Raw genomic sequence first — 27,308 nt, forward strand, 5'->3', positions numbered from 1 at the left:
TTTAATGCCACAATCAGAATGAAACTTTCTTTTTGTCTGATCGTGTGTCAGTTGGTAGAAGCTGGTTGAAAAAACACCAAAGCTTTCACCGAGTTTAGTGACCAAAATATTTTGGAACAGAAGTGTGCACACCTCTTCCTCAGCATTAATTCTGATTAGTTTAGTTCATACAAAATAAAATGAAAGCAGCTCTCTGAACATCTCAGTGCAGTTTGGTACAAGCTTGATGCTTAACTGATAGATTTGTCACAAGAACTAGAATTAGCCATGTTGTGCTTTGTTAATTATCAATCTGCGAATTTGTTTTCATACTCACACCTCTGGCTTTTATTTAGGCAGGAAAATATTCATCTACAGTACAGAATATCACATGATATTTCAAAATGTAAGTGTGCAACATGACAGGATGAGGTTTCAACTGTGGTGTTGAAGAGAGAAATGTTTCCACTGTGATGCAGATTTGTAACATTGATTTTGATGAAGCCATAACAGTTAAGCATAAAAATATCATAACAACACATTAAACACCAACCAAGACTGACCACATTCTCATGACTATCTACTGACATCAATATCATGGCTTTAGTTGTTATACAATAATAGTTGCATAAAATGAACAGGAAAAGACAAATCGTGAATCACAATTTTTTGTATAACAGTTAATTGTTATCTAAAATTCATCATGACACAATGATCGTGATAGTCCTAGTTATCAGTAGCAGCTTCTCCTTCAACCCTTTTGATGTATAATTAAATTCAAACCGACAATTACATCCCAACACAGGCAAAGCTGATCAGGGACTGCTGATGGAGCTGCTAAAAGGGCCCTGAATGACCAGCCCAACATGGGACCAGTGCAGCAAGAATAAGCTATAATACACAGGCCTTAAGAAAGTCTACTACATTAAAAAAAAAACTGATAATGATATATTGTAAATACATTTTTTTAACACATAAACATTTTTGAATTGTTTGTTAAAATTTTGACCTCACTATGCGACAGGTGGAGTATTTCACATTTGAAGTACTTGGGACAGGTGATGCCTTGAGCTAAATGCTAATGCCGGCATGCTAACATGTTCAGAATGATAATATTAAAATGCTGATGTTTAGATGGAATAACATGTACCATTTTCACCATCTTAAATTATTTTAACTTAGCATGTTTGTTTGCTAATATCTGCTAATAAGCACTAAAGCCAAAGTACAGGGACTGTCGTTATTTGACAAGTTTAAATTTTGATGTAGTGACGTTACTAATGAAAATGCATTTGATACAAAACCTCCAGCCCTCCAAATCCTGTATCTCTAAATCAGTGGCATTTAAGTTGACAGGGCCCAACATCAAAGGCCGCGTTCAGACTGCAGGCGAATCTGATTCAAATCAGATTCCTACTCAAATCCGATTTTTAGGGCTGACTGTCCACACTGTTTTTAGCAAGTGTCCAAATCGGATATGGCTCTGTTCAGACTGTGCCACATTATTGACTGATCTGACAGGTTGCTGTAGTAACGGAGCGTCTGATATATGTCATATAATTGCGACAACAACAACAACAACAACAAACATGATGGAGGCAGGTCACCTCAGTATATTGGCCTTATCACTGTCCAGTAGAGGTGCAGAACATCTCAGACGCACTAGACCAGGGGAGCCCAATACGTCGATTGCGGCATTAGAAGAAGTAGAATCTACTTCTTTTAATGCCGTGCGATCTACATTTTTTCCTCAACTTCACTGGGAGTTCCGTGCGATCTACCTGCACTCCTCTTGCGATCGACCAGTAGATCGCGATCGACGTATTGGGCACCCCTGCACTAGACATTTGCAACGCTGCAGGAGGCTGGTAGGATTATACACAACAATGCTTCGTGCTGCACTCACTGCCGGAGTTTCTGTGCAACGACGAGTGTGGTGCATGGATGTATACATCCATGGTGTGGTGCCACCCGAAGAGCTGGGTCTGGCGTCGCGTAGAGTGACGTCACGGACAGTCACAACCGATCTCAGTGTGTGGAGCTGTTCAGACTGAGACGCATCTGTCCAAATGCGATCTGAAACTACCTCCCGAAGGTGGTTTCAATCTGGTTTCCCAAAATCGAATTTCATGTGATTTGTGACTGTTCAGACTTCAAAAGAGCCATCCAGTTCCAATCTGGATGGGCTAAAAATCGGATTTTGGCTGGCAGTCTGAATGCAGCCTAAATATCTTGGTGTATTTCCTGAATCTGAGCAGAGTCATTCATGAATGACCTGATATCTCGGCCATAGATGTTGTTGATTTCATATATTCCTGACAGGGTGGATCTTTCCTTTTTGCTGCTGTGGCTTGTTGACTGTTGAGTAGAGAGTATCCTCCATAGATGTGGATGGTTGAATGACAGTCAAGTAGGTTGGACTTTGGATTGTCTTGACAGTAGAATATTCGCAGGCGGAGGAACTGGGTTTTGGTGTCTTGCCACCTGCCTTCTCAGAGCTGTTTTGAAAGTTGATGGTTGAGTAATGCAGCGAGGCAGAGGGGTTTGTGGGAAGGTTGACAGAGACATAAATCGTGTCCATTGCATTTCCTCTGTCTGGCTTCGGGAGGTGCTCCTGTATCTCCTCATACACGTAATCCTTCCAGGGAAGAGGGAAACATAGAGTTCATATGCAGTTTTAACAGTGAGCACTATCCATACAAGTTATACTCATCATAGAATTAGAACAGATTAGTAGCTGGACACATTAACTCCATCATGTAACTTTTCACAGTTTAACATAACGTTTTTACCTCTGCCTTGGAGGTTATGTTTTTACCTGTGTCTCTTAATTTGTCAGCAATAGTACTGAACCGATTTACACCAGACTTGGTGGAGGGATGGGGACTGGGCCAGGGAAGAACCCTTTACGTTTTGGCGTAGATCTGGTTAAAGTGGCAGATCCAGGGATTTTTATCACTTATAAAGTGGTATGCACTCTTCTGACCACCATTCCAGTTTGAGATTGCTAAATTTCTGTTCAACAATCAAATATGTCATCTCGTTTACCTGAGCCCCTGGACATAAATGTGACGACAAACACTGGATCAAACATCCTTAACATTCAGCTTCCTTGTGCATATTATAAAAAGATTTGACATTACATTACACTATAATATTTCTGTGTCATGAAAGTGACAGTCGTTGGGCTGTATAAAGTATATACAGATGTTATTCATATCGTGTTTAGTAATTATAATTTATAAGATCCCTTTTACACTATATCATTAAGAGACACATTTTCCTTTGGAACTGGTTGTAGCTACTCAACAGTGGGCTTGTGATAATTTTCTCATGTAAAATACTTAACTTAAGGTAACGTCACTTTTTTTCCCAGAACACCAGGTACAGTCGACACCTACACACATTTATACACTAACCTCTCTGACATGCTGCGCTGTTGTTCCATTTCTTGTCTTTTTTGAATGTGAAAATCCTGCAGAAATAAACAGGAGATGGACATGAAGTGGATAAATTTTGCCACTTTTGATAGAGTTGACACAGTGGGCTCACCGTATTTCTCCCACAAATGAATAAAAGCGATCAACTTTCAGACATGAAAAAGTCACATTGAGTCAGTACTGACGTCATACAGTATGTGTGCTTTATAGAGTAGTACGTGAATGTGGTTTTGTGTATGTAATACATGTGTGTGCATGTTGATAATCTCTCTCTTACGTTTGCAGATAAGGATCAAAATTAGCACAAGAAGCAGCAGCAGCACAGCTACACACACGATCACAGTTATGATGACTTCAAAGCCGCCTGCAAGATACACCACACAACACACGTCGTTATCACCCAGAGCTGTCTGTGTTTATGAATTCCAGAGGACTTTCAAAAAAAATTTAATCATTTTTAAAACACTTGAATGTCTTCCTCCTTCCACTCTTCTGCAGCAGAGGGTTTAAGATCTCTCACCATGAGTCTCAGCAGAGGCAGTGGTTGACTGGGTGGATGGAGGAGGAGACGTGGATGGTGCTGGTGTTCATGGTGTCATTGAAACAAAACACAAGGGCAATTAAATTGTATATAAAAACACATGTGGATGTGGTCTCATCAAAACCTGTAAAAAATAAAATATGAATTTCTCAATTTAGAAATTTCAGATTGAAAATAAAGAAAAACCTGTAGAGTATGTAACCTCTCCCTTGCAAAGGGAGTTAATATATCCACTTAAGTATAAATGCTTAAATATTTAAATCTGGCCGCCAGTTTCAATTTCTAACTTTGGTTCTTTGTTCTAGAGACACCAAAACACAAATAGTCTCAATAAATGTAATCTAAATCTAAATGTAAAATCTAATTAACTTTTTAAACAATGAAAATATGTACAAATACAGATCAGTATTGAAACAAAAGTTAAGGAAATGGGAAGAAATGCAACTAGACAATTTGACACAGTAGGTAAAAGCTCAGATGTAAATAGTAAAATGAGACTAAATTATATTTATCTGCTTCAATTTCAGTTTCCTATAATGTTCGCTGTTGGCTGACTCTTACACTGTCATGGTGCTGGGACACTTAATTAGAACTGAACTATTTTTAATGTTAGTAATGCTTTTTCTACCATGACAAGACAAAATCTCAGAGATAAAAGTTTATTGTTTAATAGCCATTTTATGAAATAGTGTGACATTATCGAAACTTACTGCTCTTATGAAGCTACCACCAGCAGCTTGTTATCTTAGCTCAGCATAAAGATAGGAAGCAGGGGAAAAAGTTGGCCTGCTGCTTCCCAGCACACCTACAGTTCATTCATTAAAATTTATCTTGCTTGTTTCATCTGTAGAAAAACCTCAGTGTTATGACCATGTGACGTCTTATGGTGGGGTTTCTTGTCAGACCATTTTTTGGCCATGAGCGGTAACCTCCTGATGTCTGTGCTGGTTGCTTCCTCAGTGCATCTGCACAGAGAGCTAGATTCTGTGACTGGCTGTATGCTTGTGCTCAACGTTCTGCTGCAGAATGATCTTGGATCCAATCAGATGCTTCCCTGATGAGACTGTGTGATGGATAAAAATCTAAATAGCTACCGGGCCTAACACCTTTTCATAGTTCTGTGTATTTATTAAAGTAAGTTCATAGGATAGGAATACATTTAACCCGCCAGTAATCAAGAATCACTGTAGCTTTCGTTGCTTGCCATCCATCAGTAGGCAACCCAGGGTCAGATAACAGCCACACTATAAAATAACAGGACTCACCTACAGTCATGATGAATCTGTGGAAGAATAGATTGCTGCGTCCTGTGTCAGAGCTTTCTGCTCCACACCAGTATGTCCCAGCGTCGTCTGCTGTTATATTTGTCACTGTTATGGTGAAATTTCTCTTCTTTGTTTCAGTCAAGGAAAACTTCCCATTCTTTATGTTGGATTCTGCGGTGCTTACCAGTTGTTTACATGTAGATGGATCCTCTCCCTTACAAATTAATAGCTTAAGAGGCTCTTTCCTTTTGGGATTACACCAGTATTTAAAGGTTTTTCCAACCATTGCGGATCTTTCGAAATTAGTGATATCTGTAGATAGAAACAGATGTTAAATAATACATTGGCAAAAAGAAGGTCATCTTTAAAAAGTATTTTCCAACATAATTTAGTCATGCTTTAATGAATGAAGCTTCAGAGGCTGCAGATGTTAGTCACTCACTTTGAACCTCCAGTTGTATTTTTCTGAGTGCAGTTCGGTGACCTCTGCCTCTTGATTTCAGTCCACACCAGTAGACACCAGTGTCCTCTGAGGACACATTACTGATGGACATGTTGAAGCTGTTGGTGTTTGTGAGAATGAACCGCCCATTTGATGAAATTTCCTCACAGATGACACCTTTCTCTTTACAGAAAAACTTGACTCTGGACTCGTCATCATATTTCAGGTCATCACATGTGATGGTGGTTTTAGCTGTTGTGTATGCAGTTTGATTAAATGGTCCCTTGCAGCCCTGTTGCTCTGCAGATAAAACAAAGGTATAAGTTGTCACACTTATGTATTATATCATGACTTGTGATACGTGCTTTATGAAAATTGATTTCTATTTTTTCCAACTTTCTAACTCTATTTATTGCATTATCATTTTTCATGTGGTCACGTTGAAACCCCTGTGGTTTGACTTTTGTTGTGCTTTTATTAATAACATTTCATTGTCTAAACCAGTGGTTCCCAACCTTTTCCAATTCATAGCCCATTTGAAAATCTCAAAAAAGTTTGGCGGCCTACATCCTACCCCGTAACACTAATACGTAATGTTAATAATAATGCCTTCTCGGAGCACTTTTTATTTTAATGATAAGAATCGAACATTCAGGACTGAAAACAGAGGAAGCTCAATTATTATTTGTTTCTCTTTTAATTCTTCCTGTTGTTAACCAGCTTTCCATTTTGATTTTCCAGTTTTTGCCATGGATGTAATCTTTTAGCAGCAATCAGACTGACATGGTGAAGTGGTCCAACTGGTGACAAATTTGTTGTTTTTAAGTTATGTTTGGAAGGATTTTGTTTTAAAATATTTAGAAGCATTATTTATATTTATATATTTTTTATAATTACATCTTTTCACCCAAATTGTACTGTTTGCAAATAATTGGTCAGCCCACTTACAATACCTCTGTGGCCCACCAGTGGGGCCCCAGTTCCCAGGTTGGGAACCACTGGACTAAACATTAACTGTAAAATGGGAAAAATTACAGCACATGTTGGTGCATACGTAATATCAGATGTATCCTTTCTTTTTGCAGCCAATCACTTGTCATTGACGTATTTTGTACTTCTTATCTTGAAACATGAGTAGTTTCTTCGTTTGTTAGTGGTGTTGAAGAGTGAGGACCACACCCACATCTCAGTGAGTGTTTGTGTGGTGGCTGGTTTAACAAACTGAGCTGCAGGGCAGGACGTGTTCATGTTTGTAAGTTAGGTAATAAGGAGAGGCTAATGAGGGTTGTTGTTCAGGGTTGTGTATCTGCTGTCTGGCTCAGTGTGACCATCTGCTCTATGCACCGTTTGTTCATCTGTATCCAAAGAAGGTCACTGTCTGTAGATGGATGTGTGATGCTTTTCCACAGAATCAATGCAACAACATCATGAAACCAAAAAATCTGAAAAAGAATCTTCTCCCGTGTGATTTCTAATGTTTTCACAGCAGATACGAATGCTGTAACACGCAAAAACATTTGACTTAATTTCAGTTGGACTTAAAATCAGAAAATGTCTGTAAGTTATATATTAGCAACACTTTTTCATTGAATAATATACAGATTAATGCATTGAACTGTGACAGTGTCTCTTACCATCTTCTAATTCCAGGTCCACAACATGATTTTTTCCTGTTTTATATTTACAGGTGTATTTCCCCTTATCCTTTTGTTTAAGTCGTTTAATAACCAACGTGAATGTTTCATTTTTTGTATCATGGTACCAATGAATTCTACCAGAATTTTCCCACTTGTCTTTTACTTTGCTTTCAGTGCTTCCATGTGAGGATGTAATGATGATTTCTCCAAAGCTTCCCGTACACGTGAATTCAGCCCATCCTTCTGTGCATCCCTTCACTGTAGGCAAGGCCTCACAGCCTGTAGTTCAGTCAGAGAGAAAAGTTCACATCTTATTAGATACTGAAACAATCTCAGAGCTGCTGCACTATTTTCTTTGTTATTGAAACTTTATTTGAACAGGTAGTCCACTGAGATTGAGATCTCTTTTTCAATAGAGACCTGAGAACAAGAAAGTTTTCAGACAAACAAAACCAGCAAACAGAAATAACACACCTAAACAACCAATTCAAACAATTACAAGAGTCATAAAAACATCAGATAATTAAGTGACTGAACATAAAAGCAGTTCTGCTAAGATTTATTTGTAAACAAAGGTTAAGTAGTTCCTGCATGCAAGTTAAAAGATTAAGTACAGAAGAAAATACAGAAGAAGTCAGTCTGACATTTGTCTTCCAAATTCAAAGGTTGGCAAATTTTGAAAGAAAACTATCAAAATACAAAATCCAACAAACAGCACCAAGATCCATATACAGAGATGGACAGAGTACTCGACCCCAGTACTTGAGTAAGAGTACAAATACTACCGGTCAACATTTAAATTTAAAAGCATGTACTTTTGGTACATGCTTTTAAATTTACTTTAAGTAAGAGTAAGAGTAAACTTCTTATTTTTCACATCGATGAATTACTATAATTTTTTCTAAATGAATTTAAGGACCTTTTAACTCTTGTTTCTGAGAATTAACTCTTTGAAACCACCTGCACTGATGTGCTTGCTTTTAGAACCACAATGTTATATAAAGCCTGCAGAAACACCTCTAAGAACAAATTCAATGAATGGGATCATAAGAGGACAGCAGATGTTGCAGATGCAGTGTTTATTAACAATCATTAAAACTGTAACCAAATGAACCTGCACCATCCAACTAACTCTCTATCATTTAGCTAAGTTGGGAACTGGAACCCCCTCAAAGACCAATGTTGTCCCCAGACCACTGGTTGAGAACCACTGCTCTACAAAAAACTACATCTCTGCTTTCAATAACTCAATGTTGAAGTCACTTGACTTTACAGGAAGGACATGTACCAGTACAATATAGGAGCACAACAAACTCTGTCTCCCCATGTCTGTCTTGTCTGTCTCCGTGCCTGTCTCTCAATGTCTGTCTCCCCATGTCCCAATATTATTATCCGCTTTTACGTAGATCCCAGTGGAGAGCGTGCACAGTGATAGGTTTCATTCTTTGACAAACACAGCTTATGTCCAATAGTATTTTAGAATATAAAAAAAAAGGAAAAAAAAGAGCAGACCCGAAAGTAATGAGTACTTTTCAGCCTTCCTAGAAATTTACTTGAGTAAAAGTAAAAATATTTGTCTTGGAAATGTATTCAAGTAAGAGTAATAAGTACCAAAGAAATCTAATACTCAAGTAAAGTACAAATCCTCTGGATATGTACAGTACTCAAGTAAATTTACTCCGTTACTGTCCACCACAGTCCATATACATGTACATATTAATTATATATTTATAGTAAATTATTTGAGCGTGTGTGGTCGAAGTCATTCACTGTCACCCAGGTTGATATGTATAGGACAGCTTCTCCTCTTTTAAATTTGAAATGTCTTTTAGTTCGTTTAAATCTGGAATTTAAGAGTTAAATTGTGGAAAGTAAACATTGTATCATTGAATGATTTATGTTTCAGGAGGAAGTGTGTCTCTGTCTCAACTTCAGCTGTCGAACAGTGACCACACAATCCCCTCAAACACAATTTTTGATCTGTTTAAAGAAATGTACACAAGCAGGAGCGTTTTTTTCCGCCTGCAGCAGAATGATCGTGGGTGTGAAGACAGGTCTGGCTATGTGAGACTAGGAAAGCAGTGTTGTTGGGACCTTCCTGTCTACCCTTCTTTAATGTCTGCTGTGCTATACTACAGTATTACTGCTAAAAACAACACTTGCTTTTATTTTCATATTTGAGACAGTCAGTGTTGGTTACTTTGAATTATTATCAAGTGGTCGCACAGGTTTTTTTAGACTCAGTAAAATCCAACACGCCATAAAAAAAATGTAGAAATGTCTACAGTAACAAGCACCGACATTTATTTATTTATTATTATTATTTTTTTAGATTTTAGAACAAGCATCGATTTAATTTAGAGCAACACTACAGCAGCAAGAAGTATTTTCAGGACTTAAAATGGCAGCTAAAAGAAGCCATATTGTCACAAGTTGGCAGTATGTGATTTTTACTGTTGTTTGTGTTGTCCTCACTTTTAAAACTAAGCTACACAATAAGTGGGAATTCAGTTTGAATTCTTGTTGTATCCTTGATCAATATGAGCAGCTCATGTTTACATCTTAATTGACAAGAAAAATTCAACATACATAAATTAAAAAGTGTCGTTGCCTGTGGGATTTTTGTTTTGAAGTTTTCGTTAACAAGGTTAGAGGTTGTATCAGATTCAAAGCAGCAGCTCTGACAAATGCATATTTAGACAAAATTACAAATACTTTGAAACCTTTAAGTAGAAAGTATATGTACTTCATTGAATTTTAATTATGTTTTTAACCCTGTTAGTTTTAGTTTTTGAATGTTATATGTGGTTCTTGACTTAAGTTAGTGAGTATTGTGTCACAGTATTGTGCTGCAATGAGACTGCTACTGTGGCCCCTGTTAAAGTAAAAAGAGCACTAACTGATACTGATACACCACAGGACACACTATGGTAAATTTCTTAGCTTATGTAAATTTGGTTTGCAGTAAAAAGAGTTATCAGTCTTACACATACACATTTAACACAGCACAGACAACACCATGTGCACAAGGGAAACAAAGATAAATGAATTAAACTGCTTCTATTCAGTGTTACTACAACTTACTCATATGAGTGATGGCTGCTGGAACAAAGGTAGGGTTGTAACAGTTATCTGTCAAATCCAATATCAGTAATCAGGCAGTAGCAATCTCTTTACCTGGCATCAGTGAGAGGATGACGAGAAGAAAACTCTTCACAGTGTTCATCTTGGTGCTGAAATCCTCAGTGAGACTGATAAACTCAAGTTCTTAACAGTTCCCCTGTGCATGTGTTGGTTTCTCTCCAGTGTGTGAGCAGCTGTGTTTCCTTTATAGTTGAAGTTAACCAACCCCTTCTTGTCATCTTCCCGTTTCTTTCTTTCACTTTTTCTATTTTAAGGTGTACATCATTTTTGTTGTTCAACATGATAACGTCTTGATCAACAGACTACACACATTTAAATCACAAGAACCACTGTGATTTTGAAGCTGTTTGAGATATAATTAATCACGATGCATTTGCAGTACTTCAGATTTAATTAAAGGACTACAATTGAAGCGAGTCTGTAGTATTTTCACAATTGTCCCTGATTCTAGTCTATTATTATGTTATGCAGAAGTATAAAGAAACATCACAAAAATCAGGCCGCTCACTATTGACCTACCTCAGATACTGCCTACAAACTCTTAAAAAAACCTCTTGCTCCACAGTGTTATCAGCAAACTGTACGAGCCATTATTAGCCATGTTTCCCCCTTGTGGTCAGTTGGTGCTGCTGTTAGTCCTGTGACTAAACTATGAATCAAACAAAGTTTTTTAAGGGTGGTTTCTTGCCGGGAACGGGAACAGGTGGTGGAGATTGTTGCTTGACAAGAGCTTCAGCCATCGCTGTGTTTGTAAAATAAGAAGTTATAACGTTTTGTATTGCAAAAACAATGAAGTGAGCAGTGCTTCTTCTTCAGTGCACATTGGTCGGAAAGTGATGTGATGGACTGGAACAGGCTGGGGCTAGCTGGTTAGCATGCTAACTTCAGTAGGAAAAAAAAGTGACAGAAACCAGAGGTTATATGGTGTTGCTTTCCACCTCTGGACAAACTTAAAAATAGCTCCTTTAAGTACACCCTACCAAAAGAACAGCAACCCATATACAAGACAAAACATAAAAACAAATCCATGAAAAACAAATTCATATTTTAACCCTCCTGTTATGTTCCGGGTCAAATTGACCCGTTTTAAAGTTTGAAGTTCTTGGAAAAATAGTTAAAAGTATTTTTTCAGTATGAAACTTCTTCTGCTTGCCTTAATTAGTGTAATCAACATATACTATGAAAATGGTTCATCTCACATATTTGCAACCACCCCCTGCATGTTTATATCACATAGATACTGTTCGGGTCAATTTGACCCAGCAGTCAAACTGGAGGTAAAAGGGTGTCAGAAATGTCAGACTATTTTTTTCTTTGCAACTGTGAGACATATTTCATCCCAATCACTCACACACACACACACACACACACACTCAGTGCACACACAGAGCACACGCACACAGAGGTGCAGGTGTTATGATATTTGACAAGAACCATTTATGTTCTCGCGGGAAAACTCCACCCACATTCAGCAGACACTCAACAGGGGAGGGGCAAAACATATAAAAGATTCTCTGCATGGGACTCCTACCAACATTACACTCTGTCAGGCAAACCTCTACAAAATGAGCAGCAGAAGCAAAAGGATGACAGTCCAGGAGGCTCTGGAAGTCATCATTGATCATGACAGTGAAATGGAGGAGGATGTGTCTGAAGATGAAGACCATCTTGAGCTAAATTCTGATTCTAATGATTCTGATTTTGAACCAGATGAGGGAATTGCTATTCCTATTCCTCCAAGCAAGACATTCATGTCAAAAAATGGTGAAATACAGTGGTCTTCATCCCCAAATATGCGTCAAGCAAAACTGTCTGCAGAAAACATAATCAAGACAGTGCCAGGGCCCACTAGGATGGCAGTGACTCGTGTGACTGACATCAAGTCAACTTTTGAGCTGGTCATGCCAGATTCAATACAGAAAATCATTCTGGAAATGACTAATCTGGAAGGGAGGCATGTTTCTGGGGAGGTCTGCAGGCCATCTGACGATGTCAAGACAAGCATGACCTGTGTGAAATGTGCCAAATTCATTTGCACAAAGCACAGTGTGATGACATGTCACCCGTGTGCTGTGTAGATGTACACACACACATACACACACACCCCTAGACAAACACACGTTCATATTGCGATTTCTTGATTGTTGTATTGCTATTTTGTTCATTTCTGGTTCACAAACAGTGCATGTATGTAAAACAAAATTTAAATGTTATGTTTCAATGTTATGTAAAACTATTGTGTTTCATATGTTGGTCTTTCAAAAGCAATAAAGTGGTGAAACATTTAAAAAAAAGTTTAAACATGCATTTTTTAAATGAAAAACAAGTGAATTATCCTAATTGAACCATTACCTGTTAGAGGTAAGGAACACCATTGCTCTAAATATTGATAGAATAGTTAGTAATGAGGTTAGTAATGAAATATTCACAGTGCTTGTTAGGATTTTTTTGGTTTCGGACATCTTTTGGATAATTAAACATGCACTGGGTCAAATTGACCAGGGATCACCATTGTTGTTCCTGAAAAATGAACATAACAGGAGGGTTAAGCACCTTTCCTATGGTGTCCGATAAAAGATGAGGATAAAGATTTCAGTATCTAAACACCTTCAAAAACACAGGGAACTAAACAACCAAACCAGAGGATTTCAATCTTTTCAACATACTGTCTCAGTACCTGGATTAGCCATTTCCATGAAGTCAAGCAGGTTACGCCAAACTCAAAAAAGATCTTAAGGTTTTTTTCCCCCCAAATTATATATAATTTCTTTCATAAGGAACAGAGGATAGCAACAATTAAACCACACTGAGACAGGGGGATACTCTTTCCAGCAGAGTGCAATACATTTATTGGCTATTATTATTCTTTAAAACATTTTGACAAGAATGTTCAATCCAACCTTGTACTTTCTAAAGTATGAGTCTTGTTTCAAATTTTAAAAAAATATCCCAAAAAAATGAATGACCCAAAGGATGTTGGTCAGGATGTAGTTTTCCTCAGTGCTGCTGTGGGTTGTTGACAGTAGAATATAGAGGGTATTTGGAAAATCTTGATGGGTGATTGACAGTAGAGTAGATCGGACACTGGCCCCTCACAGTAGAATATGTGTCACCACTCACTTCACCAGACCTGACTTGAAACGGGACTACGGAGCAATGCGTAAAGGCAGACTGGTTTGTGGGAAAGTTGGCTTTGACATAAACTGTTTGTGGTGCAGCGGCTTCTGGGGGGCCCTCTTGTACCTCAGCATAGCCATAATCCTATGAGAATGGAAAACAGAGGATGAATACTTGGTGAGCGTTTTGACCTGTAATGGCTAGTATTTAGTTAAAAGCATTACTGTGCATAAGAGTAAGCTCACAGACCTGCTAGCATGGCTGTAGACTCCTAATACTGTAACTCCAACACTGACACCTCTGGCATCATGCATGTCATGAATGCACAGAGAGTCTTGTTTCACTCATTGACATAATACATTCCCTGGCCCCTTAAACTAAATCCTAACTGAACCCTGAACCCTAAGTTGTAACCATAAAAAAGCTGTTTCTACCCATGGGGATCTCCATTTCTGTTCCCGTTGTGACACAAGTTCCACTGGGAAGTGCAAATACACACACTCACCATTTACAAATATATACATGTGCACATACCTCATTCACGTTCTGTTCTTTTTCATTTCTCGTGTCTTTTGAACCCCGATATCCTGGCAGAGAAAAATGAGAAAACTTAAGAAAGACAAGAAAACAAAGAAATTAACAAGCACAAGAAAATAATGTGGATGGATTACATCACACGGCTCATTCACTAGCAGGACCTACTGTACAAAACTGTCTGTATTAGCCAGTTTCTTTTAATTTAATAAGACTTAATGATTTGACCAAACTTTCAGACATGAAAGTTATGTCAACGTAAAGAATTGCTGTAAATTTACAGTGGATTTACAACAGTATAATGCTGTATTTCATAATAATAGTAATGTACTTCTTGCTGCTATAATAATAGTAAAATACTGTTAAATATTCATCCCTCACATGTAAATTAACAGTTATTGCAGTTGGTTAACCAATAAACATACATAACTGTAATTTAACAGCTTTAAACTATATTTTTCAGGCTTTTTCTATTAATGAAACTTCTCATATGACTCATTCTTTATTTGATGCAGATGTTGAACATGAAGATGCATCTGGCTGTTTCTGAGCTTGACTTTGGAGAGCACAGCTTTGTTGGAGAGCAGTCCACACAGACTTCAACCAAGACGGTAACATTAGTTTATCATGTGAAATTAAAATGCACCGTAAAATAAAATATTGGCAATACTGGCATCTCTTCTGCCAGTATTTTACTGGTATTTTATGGCGAAATTCTTTACAGTGGTTTGTGTTTCATGTTATGCAGACTGGTAAAGAAATCTCTTACGTTTGTAGACGAGAACAAAAGTAAGAACCAACGCAGCTGCACAGGTGACAATGACAGGTGCAATAACAGTTTCAGTGAATGAAGAGCCATCTGCAAGACAAAACCACACAACAAACAGATTACCAGCCTTATTGAAAACACCATTCATCCAGAACCATTTGTGTTATGAAATTTCACAAAATTGTTTCAAAGTACCATGACACCATGACTCTGATGTAGGTGGAGGCAATTAAAATAAAAATAACAGAAAACATATAAAATAGCAAAATAATCTCACTCAACACCCTGTGTCAACAGTCCAGGCAGGTGGCGATGTAATGGTGTGACCATGTTCATCCCTTTATAGCCACAGTTTACCATCTTCTAATAGCTACTTGGCTAAAGTCGTCTAAAACTGGTTTCATGAACATGACAGTAAGTTCAGGGAACTTCAATGGCCTCCCCAGTCTCCTGACCTGAATCCAGTAGAACACCTTTTGGATGTGGTAGAACAGGAAACTGACAGCTTAAATGTGCAGCTGACAAATCTGCAGAAATGATGTGATGTAGTCATAACAACATGGAGCAGAGTCTCAAAGCAAAGTTTCCAACATCTGGTGGACCAATGACATGAAGAACTGTGGCTGTTTGAGAGCAAAGGGGGGGAACTACCCAGTGTGGTGTGGTGTTCCTAATAAAGTGCTCAATAAGTGTATAGAAAATGAGATATACAATTTAGGACTTGCCAAAAGAAAAAAAAAAGAAAAAGAAGGAGAAATGGTCCTGCAACAGCAGCAGCAGCATCTCCCATGGAACAGTCTCAGTGTCAATTAAACAAGCGTCTCAGCTGTTGTGGGGATTTTAACCTGCCACAGGTGAGCTCCGCCAGTTAGTTAGCCCCCTACAATCTGAACCAGGGTCAGATAACAGCCACACTATAAAATAACAGGACTCACCTACAGTCATGATGAATCTGTGGAAGAATGGATTGCTGCGTTTATTGATATTGTTCTCTGCTCCACACCAGTATGTCCCAGCGTCGTCTGCTGTTACAGCCCTGACTGTTATGGTGACAGTTCCCTTTCTTTTGTCATCCTTCATGGAAAACTTCTCATTGGGCTTTGCAGTGCTTACTAGAGGCTGACATGTAGATGGATCTTCTCCCTTACAAATGAATTTCTTAATAGGAGCTGTCCTGTTGTAATCACACAAGTATGTGAAAGTCCGTCCAACCGTTGAGGATATTGTGGACTGAGTAATATCTGTAGATACACACAGATGTTAAAAAAAACATTGATTAAAAAATTAACATAAAAAGTGGAATTAGTCAAAAAAACAAGTTTGTGTGGATATATGAACAAGCTTCAGAGGCTGCAGATGTTAGTCACTCACTTTGAACCTCCAGTTGTATTTTTCTGAGTGCAGTTCGGTAACCTCTTGATTTCAGTCCACACCAGTAGACACCAGTGTCCTCTGAGGACACATTACTGATGGACATGTTGAAGCTGCTGTTGGTGTTTGTGAGAATGAACCGCCCATTTGATGAAATTTCCTCACAGATGCCACCTTTCTCTTTACAGAAAAACTTGACTCTGGACTCGTCATCATATTTCAGGTCATCACATGTGATGGTGGTTTTAGCTGTTGTGTATGCAGTTTGACTAAATGGTCTCTTGCAGCGTTGATGCTCTGCAGATAAAACAGAAAGGTACTCACAGATGAACTGAATAAAATTGATGGTCAAATGTCAAGGTCACTGTCACCTCACAAAACTCAGGAATTATAACTCAAGAACTTTTGGAACTGTGGTGACTGTATCGATCATATGAGTCTAGACAAACCTGCATTTAAACTGGAACTGGAGTGGATTTAACCTTATGAACTACTGTATGTAGATGGTGACTTGAAACAGAAGGAGATTCTACTGACTGGAATGATTTTTTTCTTTTCAAAAGCCAGTGAAGAAATGTTGGTATAGCTGGTGTTTGCATGGATTATATTTTAGCTCCATTAAATCTGTTCCTACCATACATTATACATTTTAAGTTTTAAATGTATTTTTAGAGATGTTTTAAAAACCTCTCTCACTCAGTGACAGATAATAGTGATGATACCACAGATTTTAAATAAAGATGGACGTATCCTCTGTGACGTCAGGCAGTGTTGGGGACTAGTGAACTTCAGGTAATAAAACCAGTAGTTTAATTACATTTTGCAGCAGATTGCTAGAAGTTCAGCTACATCCATATGTGCATAGTGATTCGTGTAATTAAATAACTTTCTACCATTACCATTGTTTGTGTAGTTAACTAATGTTTACAAAACCAAAGCTGACATTCCTTGCACTTCCCCATGAATTAGTTATAGTGTTTTAGTTTTTTAGTTTGTTATGACCTATGAGCAAGTAGGCCCCATCTGCAATAAAGTGACATGTGACTTTTTTTTGTATTATACCACATTATTTGGTTATAAGTTCTTATGTGTACAAACATAATAAGCATATTTACGTTATCAATTTGATCTTTTTTTTTTTTGATAAGTAGTTCAAACTTTTTCTAAGTAGCTTTAGTTAAACTAACTAGATTTCTCCCTAGGGTAACGTTCTAGTGTGAAGTAATGTCACTCAAAGTGGTCACACCCTCAATGCATAACTTTAAGTGTTAATAACATTTTAACAAGTGAGTTATTTAAAATTTCATCCCCAAAAGTGTTTTTTTGCCAGGCTGTAAACATGTTTATTTCTGCTGTAAAGTTGGACATTTTTCACATGGGAGTCTGTGGGGACTGACTCACTGTTAGAGCCAGACTCTAGTGGTCATTAGAGGAACTGCAGCTTTTAGCTCTTCAGTGTTGGCTTCATTTTTCAGCCTCAGTTTGCTGCTTGGATAATACTAGTAACTTCATTTGAATTGCACTTTTCTTATTACAGTTATAAAGTTCATTAACAGTACACATGACAGACAGTTATAAAAAGATTTTTTGTAAGAGGAATTTCTTACCACCCGGTATTTGTGACTTAGATTTACACACGTTCTCCCCAGAGCCATCACTCAGGAGTTCTTCAATGGTCACCCAGAGAATTTTATTTTTTGTAACATTGTGCAAGAAACATTTGCTGTAGCGTTGGCACACATCCGTCGGATTGATTGTTCTGGTTGCTCCATTGGGATTTTCTACTTTGATTTGGTATCTTAATGTTTCAGGATATTTGCAGGTGAATTCAACCCATCCTTGTAGGCATTCCTGCACTTCTGATGATGCCTCACAGCCTGTTGAGGAAAGAGAAAAATTCACATCAGGTCTGACATTGAAACGAGTCCAGTGCTTCAGTCTGAACAAGCTCTTTATCAACAAAACACACACTGTCATGCCAGGAAACAGATTTTCTGGGTTAATCATTAGATTTCAGAGATGTTCAATTAAACTTGATTGTGTATTTTTATTCATACATATTTAATGCATGTTCTAGTCATTTCTGAGAATCATACAGGAAAGCCTCTGCTCCTAGAATCTCAAGATATGTAATTTATATTCAGCCATATTTAATAAACCTTTTTTTACAGCATTTCTTACTCAGCAGAGTTGCACTACTGGGATTTGTGACTATATTCATGTTATTTTAGCTGCCAACCAGACTGAGATAGCAAATAAGTATACGATGTGGTCCAGCAGCAACAACATAAAAATTCCTATTATTGGCTTATCGCAGTGAAAGGCCTTAATGTGGGAATAAAAACTAAACAATGAAAGGAGTTTTTAAACATTTCAAATATTCTTAAAGTTCATTTTGTTTTAAAACATTACAAACATTAGAAAACAGTATATATTTTATGTAATTACATTATTCCACCAAAATCATACTGTTTTGCAAATGTACACAGTGTATTTTGTAGAAGCATTGTAATACGTAACATTTATTAGTCTGTAACATGAGTTGTTACCTGTCATCAGTGTGAGGATGAGTAGGAGAAAGCTCCTCATGTTGGTTTTGGATGATGAGGTCCTCGTTCAGATTATTTAACTCCAGTCAGTTATTTCACTTTCTTCTCATTCTTTTGTCTCTGCAGCTGCTTGTTCTCAAGGTGTCTAAATTCATGTCCTACGCCCACTCTGTCTTTCCTTCCCCTTTTCATTCATCGTAATTTCTTCCTTATTAGACCTTGTGTTTTGACATTGTAAACAGGAAACGTGTGTGTGTGTGTGTGTGTGTGTGTGAGGGGGGGGGGGATAAAGACACAGGATTAGTAGAAAGTCCCTGACACTGTCACAATAGCTGTGTCCCAATTCAGGGGCCATTCTTTGGAGGTTACATTTGAAGACCAGTTGTGTCACAGTGGCCAGACTACAATTCCCATTCCATTTCAAAGGTTCTTGTGTGTGTCCTTCTTTTCCTGGGCATTGAAAGATCCAACAGGTGGATTTTCTGTGGCTCAAATTATCCCAAGCTTCATTGTGTGCTGGTAATGACAGCATACAACACCAACAGAGGTTGAGGATTACACTTTTAAATGTAAGTATTTGGCTGTAGCTCAGTTGAACATCTAACGGTACAACTGTTAAAACCAATGGCCTTAAAAACTAGTTTCTGTGACACAAAGTTACATGTTGTCAGGGTTACAAGGTGACACAAGTTGCACCTTGCGATGCAACAGTAAGGGTGGGCACAGCTGGTGACGCAGTGAAAATCCTCCAAAGGCCAGACCGTCTCATTTGGTTTCAGCCTCTTCGTAGACTGCATCCTCCAAAGGATATGGCCCCTGAATTGGGACACAGCTATTATATCAGAAATATTAGCATAGGAGTAATAATAGTGATAAACTTGATTTGTATAGCACCATTCAGACAAGAAATGCAGCTCAGTGCTTCACAATAAGAGAACTTTCATGTACATGGTTTCATGCTTCACATGAAAACAGAAAAAAATTACATTAAAACTCATAAAAAATGTCACAACAATTTAAAAGTTCAAAGAAGTTAAAGGTAAATGTCACATAAATGTTTCACATTAAAAGGATAAAAATTCATAAAATCAAGAATTAATGGAATTCATAGCATATTTCATGTAGCTTTGGGGTGTAATGGTCAAAGGCTGCGTTCCTGATTTTCTTTCAGCTGTTGTTGGGAACCTTCAGTAAACTAGTAGCAGATAATCACAAGGCAAATAGTTAACAAAGGATTTAGCAGTGTAGCTTGGTCTTAGGCCATTGAGGGCTTTGTAAACAAAGCTCTAAATGTAGCAGGGCAGCTAAACGAGCTAAAGAGTTTTGAATGAGCCAGAGTCTCAAACGTTTCATGCCTCTGTGCGGTTAGCGCAGTTAGATTTGGTGGAAGTTCTCTGCTATTTGATGGCGTTCTCAGAGAATACGAGCAGGGATGAGGACTCTGCTTAGAGACCTGAACCCCCTCAGCAAACATATGTGAACATTAAATCTTTAGGTAAATCAATGATATTAAATGCTACATGAGTAGGATGTTGTGGTGGTGGAGAGAAAATAGCCATGAGCCCATCAGCAGTGTAACAGTGAGGAGGTGTCAGGGTAATGTCCATGACACCCACCTCCATGAATATGACTGGATGTCATTAGCCATAAAGCTAATGAATCAGCTGGTCATTGTGAAATGCACTGAAAACAGTGACACAATCATGTTTGTCCAAAACATGTTTTCATATATAGGCTTCTTTTTCACAGAAAACTGCAACACATCTTTGTTGAAGAGGGTTGTGGTCTGAGATGACTTGGAGCCAAAATGGGGAAGCTAGAAGTTAGAGCAAACTTCTTGCGTCAAGAAAGACACTATGTTGAATTGCTTGACATGTTGGGAAAATGTGGGTTACGACTGTGCCAGTAAGTAAGTCGTCAGTGTTTATCAACAGCATGTGTACGTGTGAAGCAAGATGATAATGATTTGCAGAACAGACCATTAAAGGTGCATCCTGCAGTTAGAGTCCTCACACTGAACTTCACACATGCCAGCAGATTGTGTTGATTGTGATGAAACCTACGATTTAAGGCCATCTCTCACAACTAATAACTCAGATCATTTCTCTGGACTATCCTCTCTGGGTATCTTGGCCTTGTGGGTTGGGAGGGACACCAGTTAATAGGTTTTGGCCAGTGCTGGGGGTTCGGAGTTTGATAACATATGTCATCTGCTCCAAGTGAAACATGGAACAATGGATGAGTGTGTGTTAATGGTTTATGAGTGTGTTTGCAAATCTGGAAAGAAAACAGCGATAAGATTTTGTTTAAAACACACACACACACACATACACACTGAGCTGATTGGTGTTTACAAGGACTGGCTGCGATTTATTCTGATTTAATAGTTATTTATGATCTGCTGGTGAGAAGAGAAGAACATTTACACGGGTGATTGAGTAAAAGCTCCCTGAGAGTGATGAACTACGGACAACTAAGAGGCCAGCAACCTGAGGTGTGATGCTTTTAGTGTGTTGTTTTTGTTTTGTTTTTTTTTGTTGTATGTTCTACACTTTATCCCCCAAAGTCCAGGTGTAAATAAATCAAGATGAACTGTAGAAGGATATTGACCAGATTCACATCCACAGTCGTGTCTGTGCTCTTTGGTTCACATTAGAGAAAGATGGAAGTTCTGGTTAAATGTCAGTAAATACATTGTGTCTGAAGTCACTATGAATAGATGCAGCTCCTTTCATGCACAAATCACCAGCACAAGAACATTAACAAAGGGGACAATTATGGAAAATGTGTTGGTCATCAGCTTCACTACTGATGGTTGAAGTTGTAACACAACACAAGCTGTGGCTATTTCCTGGAGGCAGTACAGTGCAGACCTGGTTCATTTTTTGCCTGCACTATTTGTGATGGCCAGAGAGATGTTTTTATAATGAGAGGTAGTTTTTAATTGGCATCAGGCATTTGAAAAGCAGAGAAAATGCCAAAGTGACAGGTTTACACTACTGTATAGATACAGAAAAATGTGTGATGGTATGAAGCATGTGAACCACAGTTGTTACACCCCTGGTGTGTCAGGAAGTGTAGGCACTTTGCTGTGTAGTTTGATTGATGAGGGTTGATGTTACCCTGCAGTTAGGGGAGCTGTAGTGTGTTTACTTTGGGATGTAAAAGCCTGTCAGTAAATGCCGGCTGCAGAGCGACCTCCTGCGAATTCCACTCTGTAACTGTCAAACATTTGCCCCACTCACAGGTCTAAACCCATCCACAGCAAGGACAATTGACAGAAAGTTGTACTGGGGGTTAATCTTTGTATTTGTTCCTGTATCAATAATTCACTGAGTGGCCGTGCTAATCTTCATAGCTGCCCTTATCAGGTTTTGAATTACTTTTGTGATACAGTTAGAACGAAGCAGATAAACCAGTATAAACATGTTCATCACTAATGGTGGGAAATCTTCCTCCATTTATGTCGAACGTTTGAAAGGTGAAGTGTTTCTGAAGATATAACTACAGTAAATTCCCCTTTTTAAAATAATGATATGTTTTAACTCCCTCCCTGAAAGCATTTCTGTCTCCTTCTCTTTCACCCGCACAGGAACACATAGTTTACATTCTGCTGTATATAAACTCTAAGACGTTTTCATTAAATAACAGTATTATCTCTTCAAGAAACACAGAAAACCCCTGACCTCTTTATTTCACATTTTAACCTTTCAGTCAGCCCCACCCCCCCCACCCCACCCCCCCGTGCTTAATGGAAAAAAGTCCCATTAACTACTCTTGAGCTGTTAGATATTATCACTGTGCAATGTTCAGTGCATACCAGGAGATTCCCAAGGTGCATTTCAGCAAGAAACGTGCAGTTGCAGAGCTTTTCATTCTTTAATATGAAGTGGAAGCTCAAATTAGATCTTACAGTCTGCAGCTGAAATCAGTGTGAGCTTTTTGGCCAAATTAAACAACTGAGGCACCTTCAGTGATGAAGAATACGACCCCTTTGCACCTGTGACTGGCTACAGCAGCAGAGGCCCATGGGCTTTGTAGTCTTTAAACCCCTTCCACCATCGCAAACTGGCAAGAACTTTGGTTTAAGATTTATATTGTATAAAGTCAGATGTCTTTTTTGATTATAAAGCAGGTCTGCACACAGTCTGCACACAGCCTGTATTCAGGAACTGAGCCTTACAATGAGCCGTCAGGACTTCTGGAACTTAGTGATGTCACAACAAAACAGTCACCCTCAACCACGGCCACAGCCAATCAGAAGAGAGGCTCAGAGGCTCTCCTGATTGGCTCACCAACCTGTTGCTACTAGAGCTCCAGAGAGAAGCCTGAGAGAGATGTAAAACTACACTGAGATGTTTTTGGTTCTTAAAACCACAAATATATCTTCTTATGGATCTCAACATTTCAGATGAAACGCATGAAAACTGTAAAATATGGGACCTTTAAGATGAGTAAAAGATGTTGGTTTTGGTTAAATGTACATAAAAAGGTTTTGTTTGAAGTCACTGTAAATATTTTCTCTGTTAAACCAGACCAGGATCTTTTCTTAACATGACCCAAAAGCTGTGAGAGTGTGAACAGAACCATAAAACAGTTGCTCCAAATAATGCTGGAGTCACTACAAGCAGATGTTGTACTGCGACATCAGATGCATGATTGTGTGTGAACATTTTACTGACAGTTCAGTGTCAGCTTGTGTAATACATAAATTAGCAACACAATAACACACTTGATAAGAAACATAATCTGGTCTCAATTATATTTATATAAAACAGATTTGTTGTTGCAGTTTAATTTCCAGGACACATGGCCTCACTGAGGATATGCCTTAATACCATCATCATTCAGAATCTCTAAGTCTATAAAACCTCATCATGAGTAAAACAGGAACTGCCTAACTAGCACTTCCTGTGCACTTTGAGTTCACTTCTTTACCTGATCTCCTTGTCCTTTTTGAATAGATGTTGTACTTAGTTCTTACACCAAGGTGTCCTGGCCTGAGGCTTTAGTGACGCCCCTCATCTGTCAGTCACTTTGGATAAAAGTGACTGCCAGATGAGTAAATGTAATGTAAATGTAATGGATGTGACAAGCTCTTGTTCCTCTCCCCTCTTGTTCGTCTCCAGTGAGGTCAGAAGTCACAGTCGGCTGCAGATATTCGCCACAGGAGCTCAAATATTTCATTTTGCTGACACAGCATTTTTTATTCTTTTCTTTTAATTTTTTTAAACATCACTTTTTTCAAATGAAAAGAAATCTGAGTGTGGAATGAAACTACACAAATAAACCGCTGCCAGTGTGCTGCATTGGTTTATTTGTGTTTAAAAATATTTGTCAGTTTCGCCTAATGTTACTAAGCAACAAAATATCCTTGAAGTATTGAAGGAATCAATGCAGCTTAAAAAAGATCAAAAGCGTCACAATGTCAAGACTCTTTCAGATAGACGGCTTCGCTCGGAGCCATAAAATCTCCAGTCGACAGTTTGGGGCCCTCGGCCCTTTAAAGTGCTGCTCGGTTCATCTTTGGGACGTTTCATGTGAAATAATAAATAACGTATTTAATCTTTTTTAATCTTTTTCTCAAAGTCAGAAAAGCTTAACAAATATGATTGAACGACCATAATAACAGTCAAGCAAAAACACTTACAATCTTCAAGATAAACACATAACATAGACAAACACTGGAGCTCTGCTTGTCAGATAGAAATAACTCTCATGTCCTGAAGCCCTGCAGCCCATCTGGTACTCAGACTTTCTGACACTGAGTGAAGCTGGAACCCAATTTGGTCAAAGAGTTTTCTTCAGATTTTTAGTTCTCAAAACATCAAACTGTGCAACAGCGTCCACTGCAGCCTGTGTGTTCACCTGCTCTGATAATCACACTGAGCTTTGTTTCACTCATTCATTCAGCCTGACAACAGGTTCATGTGTTGGTGACAGTGACCAATCCCTCTTTTATCTCTGCCTCAGATACACACAGAGGAATTCAGAGCGCGTTCTGACATCCAGACGGTGGTGGAAGTCTTTTGGTGGATGTGACACAGGTCTTATTTCTTGTTGAGTTGTACGTGCTGAAGCTGTCCTGAAGTTGGTTGTTTTTGGCTCAGGTTGTCTCATCTGGCTCACACCTACAGTTCGCTGTGAGATTTCCTCTGTTTCCTTTTCACTGTTGTGCACTACACTAAAAACCAAGGCCGTGTGGATTTGTTGTTGCATGTGGTTTTGGGACTTTGGCTGCTCTCCATCTGGTTGTGCCAGGCCACTTGTTATGTAGCAGCAAGGGTCAGTAAACCTGCTTAATGGAGTGAAGGCAGCACAAAGTGGAAGGTATGATGTTGCATGATCATCATACAACAGCAGGCTGTGGGGTTGCCATGGTAACTTTAAATATCAGCTGACAAAGAGAGTACAGTGACACAACAGTGAGAGATTGCCTGTGTATCTGTCCTCAGCCCTGTCTCCTTTAAAATGATCATTCTATACAACTAAACTGCAACAGAACATACAGTTTGAAACTAAATTGTAAAAGATGATGTTTTCTATTAATGAAATGAGGAAATGTTGTTGATTTACATATTTGTCAAGTCACAAATGCGTTGAACATGTCAGTAAAATGTTCACAGTCATGTTTGTTTTCCACTAAAATATTGAATTCTCCGCCTGCAGTGACTCCAGCATCATTACACTGTTCTGTGGTTCTGTTCAGATTCCAAATGCCTTTAATGATACATCATGTTTACCTACATATATGGGAAAAATTTGATTTTAATCAAGTTTCCTGAAAGTTTCCTGATATTTCATCATCATAATTGACATCATCTGCTCCTTCCAGCTATAGGTTGAGCTGCATAGTAGCTTCTTCTCTGTAGGGCAGTGATTGATTCTGCAGATTGTTGTCAAAGTTGAAATTTATTAGAGCCAAGATCGTTTTTTTTTCATATAGACTCATCTGAAACCTCAAGACAGGAAATCTTTCTGTGAGTCTTTCTCTCCATCTGTCTGAATCCATCTTTCGCTCTGAATCTCTCCAGTCTTTTTTCACCCCCATCTCTCATCACCTCTGTCTTTGCACCACTTTATCTTAATCATTTTTGTCTTGACACGTGAAAGAGAAACAATATTTCCAAATAACTTCAGATATTTAAAAGCAAATAAATAATAAACATAGAAAAAACACAATGAATAGATGATGTGAGAGGTCAGTGTGGAATACAAGCAACATGTTCGTCTCTAACCAGATGGTTAGAAATTAAACCTCCATTTCGATCACACTTTGGTTTCTACCCAACAGGAACATTGATGACCAAACTAACAAACCATGATGTGGTAAATGTGTCCAACACTGCAGGAGGAGAAAGTAGAATGAAGCCAGATCCTGGACACAAAAGACAAACATCAAGTTTAGAAAGGGACGAAAAAAGAGACATCGCTGAAATCAAATCCTGGAATAAAAAACACATCCTCATCCATCTATCCGTTCCCACAGAGGGAAGGTGAAAGGGCTGGTTCATGACTCATGTGCCCTCTGTTATTCCTGATATCAGCCTGAATAGACAGCAGCACAGACACGGCCAGCACACAGAACTGAGGAGGATAGAAATACCTCATGGCATGGCTTTAATAACAACCTATGTAAAGAATTAAAAGCATTGGCTCATGGTGTTCAGAAAACATGGCAACATGTTGTTTTTGAATGAGTGATACATTTATGAACGACAGAGGAGGTGCCAGGAGGTGGTTGGGGTGGATGGTGGCTTTACGAAGCACACAGACCAGAGACCGGGGACCAGAGTCCTGTCTGTGGTTTAGGCAACAAAAGCACTTTGGTTAAGGTTAGAGAAAGATGGAGGTTTAGGTTAAATGTAAACAAACAGGTTGTGTCTGAAGTCACATGAACTTTTTCTGTGTTAGACCAGACCAGGATCTTTCTCTGACCTGAACCAAGAGCTGTGAGCATCGGAACAGAAGCATGCAACAGTTTAATGACACTGGAGTCACTGCAAATTAACAATATTTCCTCATAATACATTTATACATGACAAATGAATTTGCTGTCGCTGTTTAGTTGCTATAGAAATGTAATTTTTAGAAGGCAGGGTTTGAAATCATCGTCATCAACTTGTAGCTCTGAATTATTTCCTTCTGTTGGCATTAATCAGTCTTTAAACATTTTAGATTTAGTTACTGTGTTTTATTTTAGGCTGCATTGTGTTTCTTTGTGTGGCACTGTCTGCACCACAGCTCGTTAAGATTTCATCACTAACACATGCAAAAGGATCTAATTAAAAGCTTGTTGCACACAGTTATCTTTTTTAATAAATCTTTTTAAAACACAAATAGAAACGTTGCAATGAGAGCAACCCTAACCCTTTGAGCAGGAACAGCAGCTCTATGTGTTGCAGCTCTGTGCACCAGGCTCTCTGTCCACTCCTGTTCCCATGAGAATGATCTCTGGTTGGGGCAGAAGCCATTCACTGTGTAACCTCTCTGCTTTCCCCCAAAGGACCAATTGGCTAA

At 38.5% G+C, this 27,308-nt stretch overlaps 2 protein-coding genes across 8 annotated transcripts in view; one reads left to right on the plus strand and one right to left on the minus strand.

Moving 5' to 3' along the window:
- Positions 1 to 27,256, minus strand: LOC139631289 (CMRF35-like molecule 1). 6 transcript variants are annotated; one of them, XM_071495408.1, is made up of 9 exons: positions 17,847 to 18,769; positions 16,240 to 16,536; positions 15,804 to 16,109; positions 14,869 to 14,958; positions 14,100 to 14,152; positions 10,482 to 13,709; positions 5,668 to 7,583; positions 5,226 to 5,537; positions 1 to 3,999 (listed from the first exon to the last, which is right to left on the minus strand). In XM_071495408.1, the coding sequence occupies exons 1-6, from the start codon at positions 18,244 to 18,246 to the stop codon at positions 13,446 to 13,448; spliced, it is 1,410 nt and encodes a 469-aa protein (XP_071351509.1). In that variant the 5' UTR covers positions 18,247 to 18,769; the 3' UTR covers positions 1 to 3,999; positions 5,226 to 5,537; positions 5,668 to 7,583; positions 10,482 to 13,445. The 6 variants fall into 6 exon arrangements, with proteins under 6 accessions (XP_071351509.1, XP_071351507.1, XP_071351512.1 ...); XM_071495410.1 differs by lacking the exon at positions 1 to 3,999 and adding an exon at positions 18,789 to 27,256 and having other exon boundaries at positions 4,488 to 5,537; positions 17,847 to 18,116; XM_071495406.1 differs by lacking the exons at positions 14,100 to 14,152; positions 14,869 to 14,958; positions 15,804 to 16,109; positions 16,240 to 16,536; positions 17,847 to 18,769 and having other exon boundaries at positions 1 to 2,617; positions 3,399 to 3,454; positions 3,697 to 3,783; ... (2 more) ...; positions 7,302 to 7,583; positions 10,482 to 13,433.
- Positions 1 to 27,308, plus strand: part of angpt4 (angiopoietin 4) — an 81,169-nt gene that overhangs the window by 3,023 nt on the left and 50,838 nt on the right. For both annotated transcript variants that reach the window (XM_071495401.1, XM_071495404.1), the window contains exon 2: positions 14,615 to 14,710. Coding sequence is in view for 1 of the 2 variants with exons in the window: in XM_071495404.1 (XP_071351505.1) it covers positions 14,615 to 14,710 (96 nt within the window). In the remaining variant the exon portion in view is untranslated. The remainder of the gene's footprint in view (positions 1 to 14,614; positions 14,711 to 27,308) is intronic.

Source organism: Trachinotus anak, unplaced genomic scaffold (assembly GCF_046630095.1).
Source record: "Trachinotus anak isolate AG129_WGS33_773 ecotype Australia unplaced genomic scaffold, CSIRO_AGI_Tana_v1 ptg000013l, whole genome shotgun sequence".
NCBI classification, from domain to species: domain Eukaryota; kingdom Metazoa; phylum Chordata; class Actinopteri; order Carangiformes; family Carangidae; genus Trachinotus; species Trachinotus anak.